Source organism: Rattus rattus, chromosome 4 (assembly GCF_011064425.1).
Source record: "Rattus rattus isolate New Zealand chromosome 4, Rrattus_CSIRO_v1, whole genome shotgun sequence".
NCBI classification, from domain to species: Eukaryota; Metazoa; Chordata; class Mammalia; order Rodentia; family Muridae; genus Rattus; species Rattus rattus.
Window position 1 is genome coordinate 1528744 of NC_046157.1, and position 19904 is coordinate 1548647.

At 42.7% G+C, this 19904-nt stretch overlaps 1 protein-coding gene across 1 annotated transcript in view; it reads left to right on the plus strand.

The window, feature by feature from the left end:
• The window catches only part of Pkp2 (plakophilin 2), a 70630-nt gene extending 51009 nt beyond the window's left edge, over positions 1-19621 (plus strand). Inside the window, exons 7-13 of the mRNA XM_032899809.1 lie at positions 3490-3607; positions 5764-5928; positions 6696-6869; positions 11432-11585; positions 13195-13384; positions 16741-16828; positions 19092-19621. Of these exons, the coding sequence (XP_032755700.1) occupies positions 3490-3607; positions 5764-5928; positions 6696-6869; positions 11432-11585; positions 13195-13384; positions 16741-16828; positions 19092-19160 (958 nt within the window). The 3' untranslated portion in view covers positions 19161-19621. The remainder of the gene's footprint in view (positions 1-3489; positions 3608-5763; positions 5929-6695; positions 6870-11431; positions 11586-13194; positions 13385-16740; positions 16829-19091) is intronic.
• Positions 19622-19904: the final 283 nt, after the last annotated feature.

Sequence of the window (19904 nt, forward strand, 5' to 3'; positions counted from 1 at the left end):
AGCCTTGGCTCAGCCCAGTCCTCAACACCTCACTTCCTTAGTTTCCTGCCTCTCCGTTTCCTCCTACTTGGAGATGCATGTTTAATACTCAGAGGCAGGAATTGTATAGAAGCCTGGCTTTCCTTGGTATGTTTCCTAACCTAACCCATTTTCCTGACACTTGCTTTCTTATAGTTGAACAAAATTCATTTTGTATATGTCCAAAATTGTCATTGTCCATTCATCTTTTGATGGCTGTCAGGCTGGTTGTGTTTCTTCCCTATTGTAAGTACAGCAGCCACAAACATGGACGTGCACACATCTCTACGGTAGAACAGAGCCCTGTATATGCCCAGGTAATTTTCTTTTAGGACTTCGAGTGATTACATAAGCTTCCCTTCGTACTAATAGTATCTAAGGCTCCTCTTTCCTCATATCCTCTCCAGCATTTGTTGTCATTTGCTTTCTTGATGGTCATTCTGACAAGGCTGAAATATTATCTCAAAGTAGTTTTAATTTACATTTCTCTCATGACTAGAAATACTGAACAGTTTCTTGTTTGGTTTTGTTTTATAGAGGGTCTTTTTTGTCTGTTTGTTTTATAGAGGGTCTTTTGTTTGTTTGTTTGTTTGTTTGTTTGTTTGTTTTATAGAGGGTCTTTTTTTGTTGTTAGTTTTGTTTCAAGTCTCCAGGGAATTGACCTAAGACTTATGCATGCTAGAGAAGTGTTCCAACTCAATCTCACCCCTAGTCCATTTGCATTTCTTCTTCTGAAAACTGTGCAGATCGTTGGCTTGTTTGTTGACTGACAGCTTTGTTTCTTTGGTTTAATGTCCGACATCCTTTATATGATCTAACTATTAACCTGGTGTTTAAGGTATAGGTGGACATTTTTTTTTCTCTTATTCCTTGGGCTGTCTGTCTATTCTGTTTCTTTTTCTGTTCAGAAACCTTTTAATTTCACGTAGTCTCATTTGTCAGTTCTTGGGGCGGTTCTCTGTGCTATTGAAATTCTATTCCTATGCTTTAGGTCACTGTATGAATGACGATTCCATCATGATGCCATTAATCTTCAAAGGGACACAACAGTCTTCCTTTTAATTCTAGCAAGGGCCAAGGTGGCTTTTGCTGTCTTCATGCGACTCAGGAATGTGAAAGGGAAACTGTCTTGGAAATAGTCCAAAAATCACAGAATCTGCTCCAGACAAGGAATCTGAAACATTTAAAACTGCCAAGTCCAAGACACTTCAGAGATGCACTGGGCTCAGAATCAGTTTCCTGACTCCATTAAAAGCTATATTGGGGCACAGGGTCCTAATGTCAATCTCTGGCTGCAGATATTGCTTTTGGGCCTAGTTGAAATTAATATTGCCTTCAATGAGCGCCATCTTCCCCTCATGGCTTGCTTGTTACTGAGGACTGATTTAGAAGCTCATTTTGACTTTGCAATAAGGTTGTTATTTTGGTATATTTAATTTATACTTCTGAGGTACTTTCCATGTTAAGGTAACACAAATGTAACCTTTTACAATGTAACCTTTTACAGTGTTAATTCCATTTCCTACAGCTTTAAAGATTAGCTACTGGAAAATGCTTTCAGATAAATGCCATTTTACATAAATTATTGGTTTTTATCAGAGTAGTATAATAGTAAAATACTTTTTGTCAAATGATTTCTGTTCATAGGTGAAGTGGTATAATCTGCCCTTGTTTGTATTTTTGGCTGGCTGAGTAAGATGGGAAATATTTTTGCTATGCAGGGACAGTAGTGGGGCATCAGGATTCTGTGTACTTTCTGTCAGCAAAGGTATTGACTGCCAGGAACTCCTGATAAGCCCTATTTTGAGCAAGTAGTGCCAGGATAATAGGCGACAAGACAAGTTTACTGCTGAGAAACCGGCAGCAAAGCCAATTGCACCACCATCTTAGCCAGAACAGACACTCTGGGTTAGACAAAGCCAAGTCCCCTTCCAAACTATGCAGAAGGTTCAGCTAGTGAGCAAGACAGACCTTCTGACTTGTCAGAGCAATTTTAAAGGGTCAATTCTCTAATCCAGAGGTTAGAAAAAAGTCAAAAGCTTTCATACATAAAATACAGTTTCTCGTGGTTGGGAACATATGGTATTTGCTACACGAAGAGCAAAAAGAATGAATGTTGGATAAGGCTTTTACTCTGCTGCACCTCTCTAGGTAAGAGAGAGAAAGTAGTCCTCCTATAGGACTGGAGAGAGCTCAGCAGCTTAGAGCCTTACAGAGGACCCAGGCTCAATTCCCAGCCTTCACGTAATATCTCACAAGCATCTGTAACTTCATTTTTGGAGGATTTCATTCCCTCTTCTGACTCCCACAGACACTGAGTGGACATAGTCCACAGACCCAATTGCATAAAAATAAAGTGGGAAAAATAGTAATATTTAGAGATATTTCAATTAAAGTTGGAAAAGGGAATAGGAGACAGTTCTCCAATTCTAAAACCTAATTTATTTTTAGTATTCTTTTTATTCCATGTATATGCTTGACTGAGTTTGTGTGTCCCACGTACTTGTGGGAACTCAGTAAACCAGATGGCATCAGGTCCTCTGGAACTAGAGATTGTCTCACACCAGACACCAGACACCAGACACCAGACATGGGTGCGGGGAACCGAGCCTGGTCCTCAGTGAGCACAGTTAGAATCTTAACTGCTGCTGTCTCCACAGCCTCTTTCACTCATATTGAGTGGTAAATGATTAAAAGAAAAAGTTAATGCAAGGGAATCTAGAAACAATAATACCAGAATACAATGCGGCCCGAGTCCGAAGTGTGATAAGAGCACACTTTGCGTTCCCATATTTGATAAGTTACCTTCCTCTATAAGGAAGCGGCCTCCACTGTGGTCATGGCCTAGCAAAATTAGAAAAAGACTAAGCACAAAGATATTTATAGGTCAGGGTTCTGGCATCACAGACCCTGGAAAGTATGTTTTCTCTGATAGCTTAGCTCTCTGCCATTTGAAAGGGAGGACTATCATGTTTTAGAGGCCCAGGCTTAATATTTGTCGATAACAAGTTTGTATAAAAACCTTCAAGACTCGAGTAACAGAGACCAGCACACTTTTACCACTGAGGAAAGTGAGGCCCAGAACAGCATTAAGTTGTTTAGAGCTAAGACGTGGAGAAAACTGGGACATGGACACACAGCATAATGCTATATCTAGTGTGCTGTGTTTCTTTACTTGTAAACATTTGCCTCATATCTGCCTCTCAAAACTATGGGCAAGACCATATGAACCCTGTCTGGGCCTTGCTACCATGGAGTGCAGCAGGTGGGTGACTCACGATGGCATCCTGTCCTTACGGTCTCACGTTTGACATTAGGATGGTTTCCTGGACTGGTGACAAGCTTGAGACTCAGGTCTATTGGGTTCGTAGGACACATCTTACACAGACCTTTGGGATGCATAGCGCGTGACTTACTCAAGCCTTTAGGATACATAGACTACATCTTACTTTTTCTCATTGTTCTTGAAAGAAACATGAGCTCCGCTGGCCCCGATGGGAGGAAGGTGATGAGGAGGTGTGATGGTCTCATTGATTCATTGGTCCATTATGTCAGAGGAACCATTGCAGACTACCAGCCAGATGATAAGGTAATGCCACAGTTAATCTTCCTCATGCAAATTACCCACCGTGACTTACTAAGATGCTTCAAATATTAAAATACTTGCTTGGTGTAGTTTAGTTCCTTGACTTACGTGCTAAAGCCAGAGTTTTCATTACATGCTTAGGCACTTAAATTTTCTTTCCTTTTTTTTCCAAGATAGACTTTCTTTTGTGTAGATCTGGTTGACCTGAAACTAGTTCTGTAGACCACACCGGCCTCAAACTTACAGAGATCCACCTGCTTCTGCCTTTCAAGTACTGGGATTAAAGGTGTGAATCACCAGTACTCAGCTAACACTTACATTTTTCTATCTAGCCTTAGGCTAGAAGTTTTTCCAGAGCTAAGTTTCCAACAAACCTTTTAACAACTCAGTGTGGATGTTCTTCAGGAACATAGACACCACATGTTCAACAGTCAGCTTGAATTCATCTCTTCCATTGCCACAGTCGTTGTACTCTAACACCAGCTTGTCCGTGGATGGAGATTATAGGTCAGTGGTAACGCACTGGCCTGACATGTGTGGCATCTATCTTAGGTTCCTTCTGTAGAATTGTGTATACAATGGACTGAGGAATAGAGGACCAAGTGAATTATCACCATTCATCAAAAGAAGGCGAATCTGAATGGCTTGGTTCTCTTCCATGCCTCCCCATGTTGCATGGACAGGCCCTCTTCCATGCAGGCCCTCTCCCTGCATGCTCCCCTGCAGGCCCTCCCCCTGCATGGACACAGGCCCCCTCCCTCCAGGCCCTCTCCCTCCCCTGCATACAGGCCTCCCTCCTGCATGCACAGGCCCCTCCTCCCTGCATGGACAGGCCCTCCCTCCCTGTATGCTGGGCCCTCCCTCCCCCTACCCCTGCATGCACAGGCCCTCCCTCTCCCCTCCCCTGCATACAGGCCTCCCCCTGCATGCATGCAGGCCCTCTCTCCCTGCATGCACAGGCCTCCCCTCCCCTGCATGCACAGGCCCCTCCCCTCCACAGGCCCTCCCCTGCATGCACAGGCCCCCTCTCCCTGCATGCACAGGCCTCCCTCCCCTGCATGCACAGGCCCTCCCTCCCCTGCATGCACAGGCCCTCCCTCCCTGCATGCACAGGCCCTCCCTGCATGCACAGGCCCTCCCTGCATGCACAGGCCCTCCCTCCCTGCATGCACAGGCCCTCCCTCCCTGCATGCACAGGCCCTCCCTCCCCTGCATGCACAGGCCCTCCCTCCCCCCACAGCCCTCCCCATACAAGCCCTCCCTCCCTGCATGCACAGGCCCGCTATCCCTGCATGCTCAGGCCCTCCCTGCATGGACAGGCCCTCCCTCCCTGCATGCACAGGCCCTCCCTCCCTGCATGCACAGGCCCTCCCTGCATGCACAGGCCCTCCCTGCATGCACAGGCCCCCTCCCCTGCCTCCTCCCCCCTGCATGCACAGGCCCTCCCTGCATGCACTCCCTGCATGCACAGGCCCTCCCTCCCCTGCATGCACAGGCCCTCCCTCCCCCCTCCCTGCCTGTGCACAGGCCCTCCCCTCCCTCCCTGCATGCACAGGCCCTCCCTGCATGCACAGGCCCTCCCTGCATGCACAGGCCCTCCCTCCCTGCATGCACAGGCCCGCTCTCCCTGCATGCACAGGCAGTACACTATATGCCACTTCTCCAGTGCCATATCTGCCCTTACATTTGTGTGTCCTTTGCTCTAGTTTCTACAGTAGCCTCCCGATTGGTCACTATATATAAGCAGTGTCCTATTTTATTCCCATCTTAGTGTAGCTGCCAATTTATGTATGTGAAGTTTGAAGTTGTTCCGGACATACGTGTTTTTTAGAAATATGCTAAGGGGCTAGAACTATAGCTCAGTGGTAGAGCATTTGTGTACTGTGTAAGAAGCCCTGGGTTCAGTCTCCAGATATGTTTTTAAAGGGGGTTGGGGGAGGCTACCACCATTTTAAGAAGCTTGGATTCTGTGTTTTAGCATAGTACTCCTGACCATTCATTCATGTTCTAACGTTAGCCGTTTCAGCTAGCCTCAGTAATTCCTGCATGCCTTAGGTCCAAGCAGCACACTAATTGTAAGAGCCGAACCTTAAACAACCTTGTTATCTGAAAGGGACGTCAGTGTGCAACTGAGCAGTATTCACGTCCTGTTTCCTCAGGCCACAGAGAACTGCGTATGCATTCTTCATAACCTCTCCTACCAGCTGGAGGCTGAGCTCCCAGAGAAATATTCCCAGAGTATCTACATGCAAAACCGGAATATCCAGACCAACAGTAACAAAAGCATCGGGTGTTTTGGCAGCCGGAGTAGAAAAGTAAAGGAGGTATAATGGGGGATCTTTGAGAGACGTGGGTTGGAGATGGGGACAAAGGGGGAGTGGGGTTGGAGGCTCTGATTCCTGCTCTCATGTCGGCTACTGTTTCAGATTATTTTAGTTCTCGCATCAGCCCTCCCATGAGGCTTCAGGAAGGAAACAGGAACAGAGAGCTCATTTAGTTTCCCTACATTGAGTGTTTGGGTGACAAGGATAATGTTTAATCCCCACTCATCCGGCTCCCAGCTTGTGCTGTTAAACCATGCTGCCCTGTGTCCTTTGTGGGCCAGGTACAGCCATTGTTTGAGCATTACCTGAAACCTAAAAAACAAAACATGAGCACATTAAGAGTAAGTTTCCTAGGAAGATGCGTATCTCTTCCAAAACTAACATAAATATGAAAAAAAAAATGGGAACTACCATGTTTTTAGTGTTGTGGTATTCTTAAATTTGGAAAATGGCTGGTAAATTGATACTATTCCAAACCACTCTATAAGCATCTGAGGAAACGGACTTGTTTTTCTTGTCTTCAAAGTGATGGTGACCATTTAGAATTTAGGTTAAATGTAAGGACCTGTATTTAATTCCCTTACTGTGATATGTAAGGTGAAGAATGTGAACGTTTCTTAGAAAACAATAATTACTGTGAGCTAAAAGTTAAGTGATTGAATATACTGTTTTTGTGATTTGTTAGTCTTTCCAGTGTTTCTGGTCTGTCAGTGTGGGTGCACAACTGTAGGCATCACTTGAAGTGCATTTGCTCTGTGTGTACCTAGCAATACCAAGACATGCCAATGCCAGAGGAAAGGAGCAGTCCCCGCGGCATTGAGTGGCTGTGGCATTCCATTGTGATAAGGATGTATTTGTCCTTAATTGCCAAGAGTTCCCGAAACTATACCCAAGAGGCATCCTTGGGAGCCCTCCAGAACCTCACAGCAGGAAGCGGCCCGGTAAGTCTCATGCCAGTTTTTCTACTTCTTAAATGAGGTCACTGTAGACATGTTTAGCTCAGAGCAACCAGGCAGAAGCAAAGGTTTCCTCATTCCAGCCAAGATAGGTCTCAGACACAACAAGGCCTTCCACCACCTTCAGCCTTACTGTCTGTACAGCTGTGTCAGACTACGCTTACAAGCAGACGATACAGTAGCTTTTATATTGCTTAGTTCTTCCTCCATTACAGGCCTTATATCACTGCTTCAAGCTAGTTGAGAAGGAAAGGAAGGAATTTCTCACATCGTGGAATTAAGAGGTTTGGGCTTGGTCTCTTTTCCTTCATGATTAGTCTTGAATACCTCACTCCATCTCTGGATTCTGTTTCCTGGATTCATTTCACAGGAGTGAGGATAGCTAGGAATGACTGCAGGGGTACATCTTATTATTCTGGTGTCCTTACAAGTAGTGCTATTAAGAACTCAGCAAATGTGTCTCACTGGTCCCGTTTGCATCTCAGTTGTGCTTTGGAAAGAGACTGTGATGTTAGTTGGCCCTGACTGGGTAAAGTGCCCAGGGTACAGGTTTGCACTGACTGGGGTCACTTGCCACTTACACTACCCATAAAGGAATGCTCCCTCACAGAAAGCCAAAGTTTACACCAAAAGAAGCAGTGCATTTGGTCTTTGTAGGTAAGAACACAATGTCAACGATATCACGGGATTTGAAAGGACCCCCGCATGCCTGTGTTTTGGAAACTCACCCACAGCACAGAGCCCACCCATTCTCTTTCCCAGTGACTTACTTTTTATCATCAATGTCAAAGCACATAGCAGAAGATTATTGCCTATACCATATGTGTGTGTATATTATGTATTTATGTATTCTATTTTAAATTATTATTTGAACTAAGCCTATAGTACCTTGCTTATAAAGTAAGCACTCCAAAATAGTTCGTTACATAGCTGATCTTCAGTTATATATCTGATAAAAACATTCTTTGAGGGAACAGAAACATTTGAGGAAATGTATTCGCTTCCTATATAAAGTGTCTTCATATAGAAGCTTATTTGTTGTAAATAAAACTGTGAAGTGATAAGGTCATCTTATCATTGCACTGTGGTGGAGAATACAATCAATCATTTATTTGATTTGTCATAAGCTTGCTTGTGAACAAAGAGAAAGGAAGAACTCCATTGTTCGAAGAAACTCAAATGAGAAAATATGGAACAAAGTCATTTTTACCTAGATGATTAGGAACTAATGGTAGAGGAGGGGAAGCCAAATGAGGAAGAACAGCATGAGCTACACTAAGAGGTTTGAACGTTATTCTGAAGGTGACAACCATTGGTATTTAAAATCAGCACGTTTTGTTTGTGTTTTTAATTTCATGTGCATTAATGTTTTGCCTGCATCTATGTCTGTGTGAGGGCATCAGACCCCTTGGAACTGGAGTTACAGACAGCTGTGAGCTACAATGTGGGTGCTAGGAATTGAACCCAGATCCTCTGGAAGAGAAGCCAGTGCTCTTAACATCTGAGCTATCTCTCCAGCCCCTTATTTATAAAGATTTTTTTTTTTTTTTGAGACAGGGTCTCTTACACAGCTCTGGCTGTCCTGGAACTCACTCTGTAGACCAGGCTGGCCTTGGACTCATAAGAGATTCACGTACATCTATTCTATTATTAGAGGTTTGTGCCACCAGGCCTGGCCTAAAAAAAGAAAAACCCTCAAGTTTATTATCACTATTGAGATCATGGGGATGTCTGGATGAATAAGTTTGTAGAAATGCAAATCTAGGAATGTTATTCTAGCACTGGAACAAATCTAAAAATCAGAAAAGGCAAAACGCTGAATGACCCAACAATACAGTGTTGGTGGGTAGGTGAAATTAAACTGGGATGTTAGCATTGTTAATGGCAATTATGTGATAGTCCTGGAAAGTGAGTGGTTAGTCCTGGGAAGTGTGAATTCCTTAGTCCTGGGAAGTGAGTGGTTAGTCCTGGGAAGTGAGTGGTTAGTCCTGGGAAGTGTGAATTCCTTAGTCCTGGGAAGTGTGAATTCCTTAGTCCTGAGAAGTGTGAATTCCTTAGTCCTGGGATGTGTGAGTGGTTAGTCCTGGGAAGTGTGAAGAGGTTAGTCTGCTCAGCTCCATGGATAGGAAGTAGAGAAGACTGACAGCCAGTCTTCATAGCCTTCAGAAGTATATGTCTAGATGGCATATTGGAAATAAAGGAATGCCTATCCTTGCTCTTGACCCAAGGTCTGGGATTGTTCATATATTATTTTAATTATTATTATATTAATATTATTATTATATTAATACCTTCCTCTCTGGATAACTCTGGGGGAAATAATCTACGTAGAGAACAATTGGTGAATGACATATAGTCACTATAATGTAAAAACTATTTTCAAGTATTAACTATTAAACTTGTTGAGCCATTGAAAGTTTGAGACTCTAGTAAAGTAATATACGACTTTCCTAGGAATATAGGTTCAAACACAAAACCGTTTTTGTGATCGGTAGTCCACCACCTGTGGCTCTATATTAAGAGATTCAAGTCTGGAAAGTAGAGTGGAAAAAATGAAGAGTACATGTGGTAAGAGGCAAGCTGTTTATGAGACAATAAATGATAAACGTCCTGAAGAATGGTTAAGAATCACAAGAATTTTGTCATAGTAGCTCATATTAGCTTCAAACAGAAGTTTACTATAAAGTCAAAGACACAAGCTAAGGCTCCAGTTTTGAGAGCTCTTGATGCTAAAGGGGGCCGGATCAACATTTAGATCCTCAGTAAGAATTTTCCTAGACCTGGGACAGCAGTAGTCTCAGATACATAGATGACAGTAATCCATGCCAGCATAGTGGCCCAGACTTTAATCCCAGTGCTCAGGACGCAGAGCAGAGAGATCTCAGTAAATTCAGAGGTAGCCTGGTCTACATAGCAAGTTACATGGTAAGAAAAGATAATCCAACTAGCAATGTGGATTATCTTTTCCCCCTTTACCCAGCAGTGAGAATCCATAGGAACTCACAGAAGTACGAGGGCACACATAAGACGCACACAAACTCAAGACAGACAAATCCAAGTGCTAGGGGTGGAGGAAAACCCAGAGCCCCACCTCTGAGGAGCCATTGGAATTGACAGCCACTGAGAAAAGGAAAGTTGTGTTTCTCTGGTGCTATGTCCCTGGTAAGTCAGCCATACTCCAGTGCAGGCCCATATCTAATAGTGACTGAGCAGCACCAGTTGCACTGGACGAGTTTCTTTCTTCCTCTTTTCTTTTTAGAAGGTGAATAAGATAGTTTATTCTGGAGTTTATCATGAATGACCATTGTCAGGGAACACAGCTTTAGGCTACTTCACATTCCATATTGCAATGTGAAAGAAGTTTCATGACGTTTTTATAGTTTTACAGAACAAAAAAAAATCATAAATCAAGGCAAGTTTAAAATACATTGGTGGGTATACTAGAGAGGCAGGTATATCAAGGGTTTTTAAAAGAAGAAAACTCGAAGTTGGCTGGATATGGAGGATCTGAGGCTGGATCAGGAAGGAGTTAGGAGGGAAGGATAAATATGACCAAAATACATTGTATGAAATTCTCAAAGATCAATAAAAGCATTTCTTTAAAATCCCAATTCTCTTTTCAGAATGAATTGGGTTTGTAATTTAGAAATAAATAAGTTTGTGGAAATATGTTAATCCCTGAAACTTGAACCAGAATAACAGAATAATAACTAAACATCAACCAGTAAATGAAGCAAATCGGTAAGAAAGAAGCTTACATTTTCTCACCTCAGTTGGCAATCCAGGAAAGCAGAGACCCAGGTCCACCAAGTCTTAGCTGTAGTCTTCACTTAGCCTCAGCTAAGTGGCTAGCATCTGTGTGGCCAAACTGTACCAAGACCACAAAGAAGAGCTTATCTTAACTGAATAGTTCAAGATGCTAGAAAACATACTATCCAATTAAGTTTATATCATTCAAACCTTGTGGGATGCTCAGTGGTCACATAGACTTACTTGCGAGCATAAGAACCTTAATTTGACTGCCCTTCATGCACATTAAAAGCCAACATGGCCACCCTGAGGTAATGGAAACATGTAGATCCCAAGAGCTTGCTGGTCAGCCTAGCAGAAACACCAAAAGTCAGGTTCACTGAAGCCCTAGCTCAAGGGAATAAAATGGGGAATGACAGAAGACACCTGATGCCCTCCTCTGTCTTCTACAAGCGTTTACAGGAGCGTGTACACACACACAACACACACACACACACACACACACACACACAGACAAACATTAAAAATTTTATGTGAAGCACAAAGTAATATCAGACCTATTTTACCTATACACAGATGCAAAATAGCAAAAAGTAACCAACTTTTAATTGTTTAAAAATACTGGAAAGATATTTTTATTAATTAACTATATTGAAAATCCAGAAGATTTAAAAGAAAATATCTGTAAACCGCTTTCATTACAGTTCTAGCTTTTATCCTCCCTCAACCTTTGGAATCTACAGAGAACTTCTCTGATAGCAAGTGTGATAGCATTTACAGGATGTGTCTCACAACAGATACCCACATCGGTAGCTCGCATGGTTGTCCAGAAGGAAAATGGTCTTCAGCACACCCGGAAGATGCTGCACGTGGGTGATCCCAGTGTGAAAAAGACTGCAGTCTCCCTGCTGAGGAATTTGTCACGGAATCTTTCTCTGCAGAATGAAATTGGTGAGTGGTTGGTCTAATTACCCTAGGTGCATTCTGAATATCCAAGTGCAGGAAAGCAGGAGATAAATAGCCTGGCTTTGCTACCCCACAGGCTGGGGCAGGTGCCCTCATTCACTGGCATTGGATTGGCCTAATATCCAGCCTTTTAGCTAATTTGCTTTGATTAGATTTGCATCGCACCTCTCGCCCCATCAGCTGTTCCATTCAGTGGGTGGGTCTCATCCGCACGTTTGTCAGCAACATACATGTCATTTTAAAATTGCCAATTTTATCTATCTTCAATTTAAACAATAAGACCTATCTCATTTCTGAGTTTTAGTAGCCAGGAATAAGTAAAAATCCATTTCAATGCATGTTGTATTTTTAATGAGATTTCTAGATAGGTAGGTTTTCATTTATTTATTTGTTTGTTAGTTTATTGAGATGGGGCAGGGGAATGAATATATCGTGACTACAGGTTCAGATAGACAGCTTCCCATAGTATGTTATAGAATGTATTTTCATACATGTATTGTCCTAAGACAAGTAAAGGTGACAAAAACAAAACAAAACAAAACAAAAAAACTCTATGGAAGGGATCCCCTGGTGGGGTGTGGTGATGAGGAGGAGTTGGCACAGTTCAGTGAGCAGCTCAGGCCTTCCTGTTACCTGGCTCGCAACTATTTCCATGTTGTCCATAAGTTGTAAAAGGAATACTCATGTTCTCAAGGTCTTCAATTGGTGGTTTAACCTTCTGATGAAAACGTCATCTTTTGAGAGCTTAGTATGTGTGGCCAAAGTAATGTTCATTAACTCCTGAGCTCACTCAGGACAACCTGTGGAGAAAGAGCGTGTTATTTCCAGTACTGTACATTAGAGAAATTCGTCAGAGATGAGAAGGTAGCTTGTATGCCCTGCAGAACCAGGGATCTGAAGAATCTACTGTGGATTGGTCCTTGGTTTAAGGAAAGGTGGTTAAATCCTCCTCTCTTGAGCTGAATGAGAAACTTGATTCTTTTTTTCAAGTTTATTTTAGTTAACTAAAGATATGCCTATAGGATAGTTATACCTTTATGATGTTTATATATATATATATATATATACATATATATATACATATGTATGAAATATCTTTGTAGAAGTCTTTTTCCACCTTTAAAGTAATATCTGCATTGCCGAAATGGAATTGGTTGAAGAATATGAAATTTCAAAATTCTTGATATTGATGTCACCTTACCTCTGGAAAGGTTTGCGGCACACTGAGAACAGGACATCCTCTCTGGAAAGATCTTCAGATTTGATTATAGAGACTCAGCATCTTTCCATACGTTTGTCACCCGGTGACTGGTGACCCCAGCACTTGGAGGTGGGATAGGGAGACCTCAGAGCTTCCTGGCCAGCCAGCACACCCAGAAAACCAGGCTTCTGGTCTAGGTAGAGCCCCTGTCTCAACATGGTAGATGGAAAGGGAACAAGAAAAACAGGTATAGCCTACTTTGACTTGCATGTGCATGTGTGGTAGGCACACATACTGAATACTCATGTGCGTGTGGCACACACACATGTACGCACATATTCTCCTAAAGGAAAAATCTTTCTAATCAAGCATTGTTTTTCTTTCCATTTGTAGCTAAAGAAACTCTACCAGATTTGGTTTCTATAATTCCTGACACAGTCCCAAGTACTGACCTCCTCACTGAAACTACAGCTTCTGCTTGCTATACGTTGAACAATTTAATGCAAAATAGTTACCAGAATGCACGAGACCTTCTGAACACTGGAGGGCTGCAGAAAATTATGACCATCAGCATAGGAGAAGGGTAAGTCTCTTAGTACCTGCCCATCACGGTCTCTATTTGCCTGCCATCGGTGCTGTATAAATGTTATAGCTGCACTTACTCTTTCCTGAATCCTATGGGCAGCGTAGCCCCAAGCAGCATCACAGACCAGGGCTGCATCTCCTCTAGTTCTTGGTTATTGGGCAAGGAAAGAACTGAGTCAGCCAAGCTTGGACATCCATTCTCTTCTAAAAGTCAGACTCCGTGGTTTCTTTACTTGTGAACTCTAGTAGTTACTGGTGTGATGGGTTAGCTTCCCAGAGCAATGATTGTGATTTAAGAATGATAGACTACGCTCATGGAATATCCAAAATATACAAAGAACTCAAGAAGTTAGACTCAAGAGAGCCAAATAACCCTATTAAAAAATGGGGTACAAAGTTAAATAAAGAATTCTCAGTTGAGGACTATTGAATGTCAGAAAAGTACCTAAAGAAATGTTCAACATCCTTAGTCATCAGGGAAATGCAAATCAAAAGAACCCTGAGAGTCCACCTCACACCAATGGCTAAGATAAAAAAACTCAGGTGACAACAGATGCTGGTGAGGATGTGAAGAAAGAAATCTCCTCCATTGTTGGTGGGATTACAAACTGGTATAACCTCTATAAAAATCAGTCTGGAGGTTCCTCAGAAAATTGGACATGCACTACCTGAGGACCCAGCTATACCTCTCTTGGGCATATACCCAAAAGATGCCCCAACATATAACAAAGACACATTCTCCACCATGTTCATGGCAGCCTTATTTATAATAGCCAGAAGCTGGAAAGAACCCAGATGCCCTTCAACAGAGGAATGGATACAGAAAATGTGGTACATCTACACAATGGAGTACTACTCAGCTATCAAAAACAATGACTTTATGAAATTCATAGGCAAATGGATGGAACTGGAAAATGTCATCCTGAGTGAAGTAACCTAATCACAGGAAAACACACATGATTTGCAATCATTGATAAGTGGATATTAGCCCAAATGCTTGAATTACCCAAGATGCACAGAACACATGAAACTCAAGAAGGATGATGAAAATGTGGATGCTTCACTCCTTCTTTAAAAAGGGAACAAGAATACCCTTGGAAGGGGATAGGGAGGCAAAGTTTAGAACAGAGACTGAAGGATCACCCATTCAGAGCCTGCCCCACATGTGGCCCATACATATACAGCCACCAAACTAGATAAGGTGGATGAAGCAAAGAAGTACAGGCCAACAGGAACCGGATGTAGATCTCTCCTGAGAGACACAGCCAGAATACAGCAAATACATAGGCGAATGCCAGCAACAAATCACTGAACTGAGAATGGGACCCTGGTTGAAGGAATCAGAGAAAGGACTGGAAGAGCTGAAAATGGGGCTTGAGACCCCATATGAACAACAATGCCAACCAACCAGAGCTTCCAGGGACTAAGCCACTGATGGACTGACCCTGGGCTCCAAATTCATAGGTAGCAATGAATAGCCTAGTAGGGACACTGGTGGAAGGGGCAGCCCTTGGCCCTGCCAAGGCTGGATCCCCAGTGAAGGGGATTGTGAGGGAAAGGGCAGTAATGGGGGAGGATGGGGAGGGGAACACCCATACATAAGGGAAGGGGGAGGGGTTAGGGGGATGTTGGCCTGGAAACCAGGAAAGGGAATAACGTTTGAATGTAAATAAGAAATACCCAATTTAATAAAGATGGAGAGAACAAAAAAAGTGCATGCTGACTGGAACCCGATATAGATCTCTCCCAAGAGACACAGCCAGAACATGTCAATTACACAGGCGAATGCTAGCAGCCAACCATTGAACTGAGAATGGACCCCCGTTGTAGGAGTTAGAGAAAATATTGAAAGAGCTGGAGGGGCTTGCAACCCCATAAGAACAACAATGCCAACCAACCAGAACTTCCAGGGACTAAACCACTACCCAAAGACTATACATGGACTGACCCTGGCTCCAGCTGCATATGTAGCAAAGGATGGCCTTGCTGTCACCAGTGGAAGGAGAAGCTCTTGGTCCTGCCAAGGTTGGACCCCCAGTGTAGGGGGGGTAAGGAGGGATGGATGTGGAGGGAAACACCCTTATAGAAGGTGAGGGAGGAGATATGGAGCTTATGGACAAGAAACCAGGAAAGGGAATAACATTTAAATGTAAATAAGAAATACCCAATAAAAAAAGAAGATATTTACCTTCCATATCACTACAACTTTGGACTCATTTCCTATCTGACTCTGTTCTCAGAGCTACCAGAGATCCACAAATATAAGTGATTCTTAAGGAAGGAAGAAAAAAAGAAAGAAAGGAAGGAAGGAAGGAAGGAAGGAAGAAAGAAAGAAAGAAAGAAAGAAAGAAAGAAAGAAAGAAAGAAAGGAAGGAAGGAAGGAAGGAAGGAAGGAAGAAGGAAAGAAATACAGACAGACAGACTAGCAAGGAGGTGTTTGTACACACTTTAATCCCAGTACTCAGCAGGCAGAGTTCTGAGTCCAGCCTGGTGTACGGGGAGAACAACCAGGGCTACACAGAGAACCCGGTCTTGAAAAACCAAACAAAATAAAAGAATAGTGGACCACAGGCAAAGTGGGATTCTCCCCCATTAAATCTTTAAAACAAAAAACTCAAGTGCCAAACAACTAATGCACAGAACAATTTGTATTCATTGTCGTTTGCTTTCTGTGGTCTTGATTGCACGTCAGTAGACTTTTGTGCCACAGGAAATAAACCACAATCTTTGAAAAAGGAAGTTCCACCATGGTTTGGTCGGTAATAGAAAGTAGTGAGATCCACGAAGAAACTGATCCCTAGCTAGAAATGGGAAGTGTAAGACAGATTTAGAAAAGGAACAATGAAAAACCAGTGCCATTGTCAAATGTGGTGGGGAATTGGATTTGTGATCGAGTAAGCTTCTGTCAGCCCTATGTGGAAGACACAAATAATTTCAAGCTATTTTAGCAAGTATTACCACAGGAGCACATGCATTGACTTGAGAAGACCGTTTTCCTCCTGTATCGATGGGGCCTTTTTAGTCTCAGAGGCACACACATTTTCAGTTGTTTTTCTGTGTCGCAATCTGTAAATGTGTATTATAACTATATAAATGTAAGGGTCTACAAGTAATTAATGGCTTAAAAATGTATATAAATACCATGGATTTTTCCTTTATAGGTCATTTATTAGCACTACCTTTGTGAGATATATATATATCACATATATACCATATATATTTTATTTAAAAGCTTCCTGAAAAGTGAGCTTGAGGCAACTGTTAAAGCCACACTGAGCAGAGAGTTGAGAAACGTGAATGGAATGGCTAAAACTGCACATTCTCACTGACCCAGACACATCTCTGTCCTTTCAGCTATGCCCCCAACAAGGCCAGCAAAGCTGCCTCTGTCCTCCTGTACTCTCTGTGGTCACACACCGAGCTCCATAATGCCTACAAGAAGGTAAGAACACTGGCCAGCTAAAACCTGACACTCGACCTGACCCCTCATGAGAGATCAGCAAATAGCTCTTCCTCCTCTTCGTCATCATCCTCTTCCTCCTCTTCTTCCTCTTCTTCCTTCTTTGTTTTTTGAACATGTTTTTGTAGTTTTGTTTTGTTTTTTGAGAATTTCATACATGAGCACAGTATCTGCGACATTTCTACCCCTTCCTCCCCTTCTGGTTCCTCTCTCGCAAATTCAGGTTCTCTTCTTTAAGTATTATTGTTACATGTATATACATATGCGCATGAATACACGTGTGTGTGTGTGTGTGTGTGTGTGTGTGTGTGTGTGTGTGTGTGTGTACTCGCGCACATATGGAACCCACTGAGTCTACTCAGCTTTGCTCATGTCCACAGTTGACAACCTGTGTAGGAGTTCATCCCTGGGAACATTTGGTTCTCTCCTCTCCCTTGATCCCTGTGGCTCTTCATCTAGAAGGGCGATGTGAATTTCCTTTGTCCACATTGATATGTCAACTGGTAGTGCCAGTTTGCTGGTTGTGTTCAAATGATTATATTATTGAAAGTTCATGGATCCATTTCCCCTGCCATATCTAGGGGACACGATACAATCTAGCAACCTCTGGCTCATAGGATCTTTCTATCCTTTCTTCCATGATTCTCCCTGGGCTCTAGGTAGAGGGTTGCATCGCAGATGCACCACTTGCAGCAGGGCACTCCACAGTCCCATACTCTCTACATTTTGATCCATTGTAGATATCCGTAATAATTTCTGTATGTTGCAAAAGGAAGCTTCTTTGGTGATGAGTGAGAGCTACACTTCTTTGTGGCTCTAAGGAAAAGTAATTAGAATACAAATTAGAAATTATACTGATTTAGGATATGGCAGTAGTAGACTCCTCTTGGGGATATGACCTCTCTAGAGTTTACAGTACCAAACAGTATTTCCCTACAGTGAGTGGTCATAAACCCAATTAGACAGTTGTTAATCACCTCCCAGACAGAAGTGCCACCACGATTTGAGCACTGTGTGTATCTTGCCAGTCCAGTCCTTGTTGTGGTACACAGGCTTTACAGGGAACGACGACTACTGATTGATCATCCTCTCCCTTGGCAACTACTGATATGTGAGAGCCACTCCTTAAGGAGGAGGCTTCCAGGTCAGTTCCAGCTCGCTTCCTCCAAGTCCTCTGTGCACAGTGTGTGGTGTCTTCAGCAGTAGGAATTTACCTTCAAGTTCTAGGAGGCAACACAGGAAATAGTAATGGCTTATGTTGCTTTGGGGGTCTCATGGTCTCCCTTGACCAGCAAAGAAGAAGAGGGTTTCTCATGTGTAGTACCAGAGGTTTTGTTAGATAGTCCATGGCTCTTTAGGGAAACATTATCACCCCAAGTGGTATAACGTCATTAAGCTCTATATCCATGTATACACATATATGTAATTTTAAATAAACATAAGATAATTTGCTATGCTTTTTCAAACGTCCTTAGTGTTCCTTATCCTTCCTCCTTCCCTTTTTGTCTGTATTCCGCCCCCCCCCAAATCTCCAATTAAAATGTTCCCATCTTTTCCATTTCCACCTTCCTGTCACCTGTGTCTTGTCATTCAAGAACTTTCCCTCACTCCATAGACCCCACCTTTCCTTTATTGCTCCCTAGCCCAACCTTTGCCTCACTCTGGCCCAACCTCGATCCCCCCTTTCTCCTTCTGGCTTCTGCAGATACTCCAGGCTATACGCTTCCATATGAAGACTAAGAGCTAGGAGCCATAAAATAAGAGAGAACATGTGGCTTGGTTCTCTGGGTCTGGATCACCTCACTCAGTAAAATATGTTTTAGTTTCATCATCCAGTCATCAACTGAAGGGCATATAGGTTGTTTCAAGAAAGTATTTCAACAGTATTTGAGATTTCCTCTTTCCCCATCAGAATGCTAAGATTAAGAGTGAAAAGAGTAGGTGAAGATTATGGGAAAGCAGCAACCTCATTCACTGTTGGGACTGCACACTGTTGCAGCCATTCTGGAAATCAGTATGGAAAATTCTCAGAGAGTGAAAAATAAATCAACTATATGACCAGCTCTGTGACTCCTTGACGTATGTCCTCAGGACATTGTGTGAGACAGACGCCTGTTCACGGCTGCCCTGTTCACAACAGCCAGAAAATGGAAACAACCTAAATATCCTTCAATTGACAAATGGATGGGGCATTTTCTTATGTGAGAATTTTTATATTTTCTATTTTTGTCTGCTTCTTCTAAAGGCTCAGTTTAAGAAGACGGACTTTGTCAACAGCCGGACTGCCAAGGCCTCCCACTCCCTTAAAGACTAATAAGGGGAAGACGACTCAGGAATTCCAGCTTCACAATTCTCCACTGAAAAAATAAAACAAAAAAAAAAAAACAACAAAAAAAAAATCCCCAAAGAAAACACCTATTTTTCTACTAACTGACCCAAGAAACCTCAAAAAGCATGCTTTGTTTATACTCTTTTCTATTTTCATCCCCCAAATCTAGTAACGAACATCTGAATATGATTTTGTTAGACACCCTGGAGACTTGCCAGGTCGCACCAGTGTGGAATCTGTGTTCCCTGTGCAGATGATGGGCATCATTATCCAGGCTTATGTAAACTCATGTGGGTGCTCATTGGAGGAATCTGAGGAAGAGAGTGTGACTGATGTCCCTAGCCTAGCCACTCGTCTGCATGTCACTTCCTTAGTGAGCCAGAGGTGTGTGTGCACCAGTGTTGCACAGGACCGAAGTGCAGGAATAAAGCTTTGATGGCAGATCACTTCCTCTGTGATTGTTCTTGGCCCTGCTGCATTGCCGTTCTTTGCTTTGCTTTTTCTTTCTCTAGCATAAATGGATGTAAGGCAGGTACGGAGACTACAGAGCTGTGTGGCAGTAAGGCTGAGAAGCGGTCATAGCAAACATAAGACAAGTGTTGATTCTGAAATCCCATGTTCTCTCTCATCATCGTGTGAATGGGATTTTTGCTCCAAGAAATGGTTCGCCTATAATGTCATCAGTAGGCTTGAATCTCTCTAATTACAATATAATCTAGGCTTTTGTAC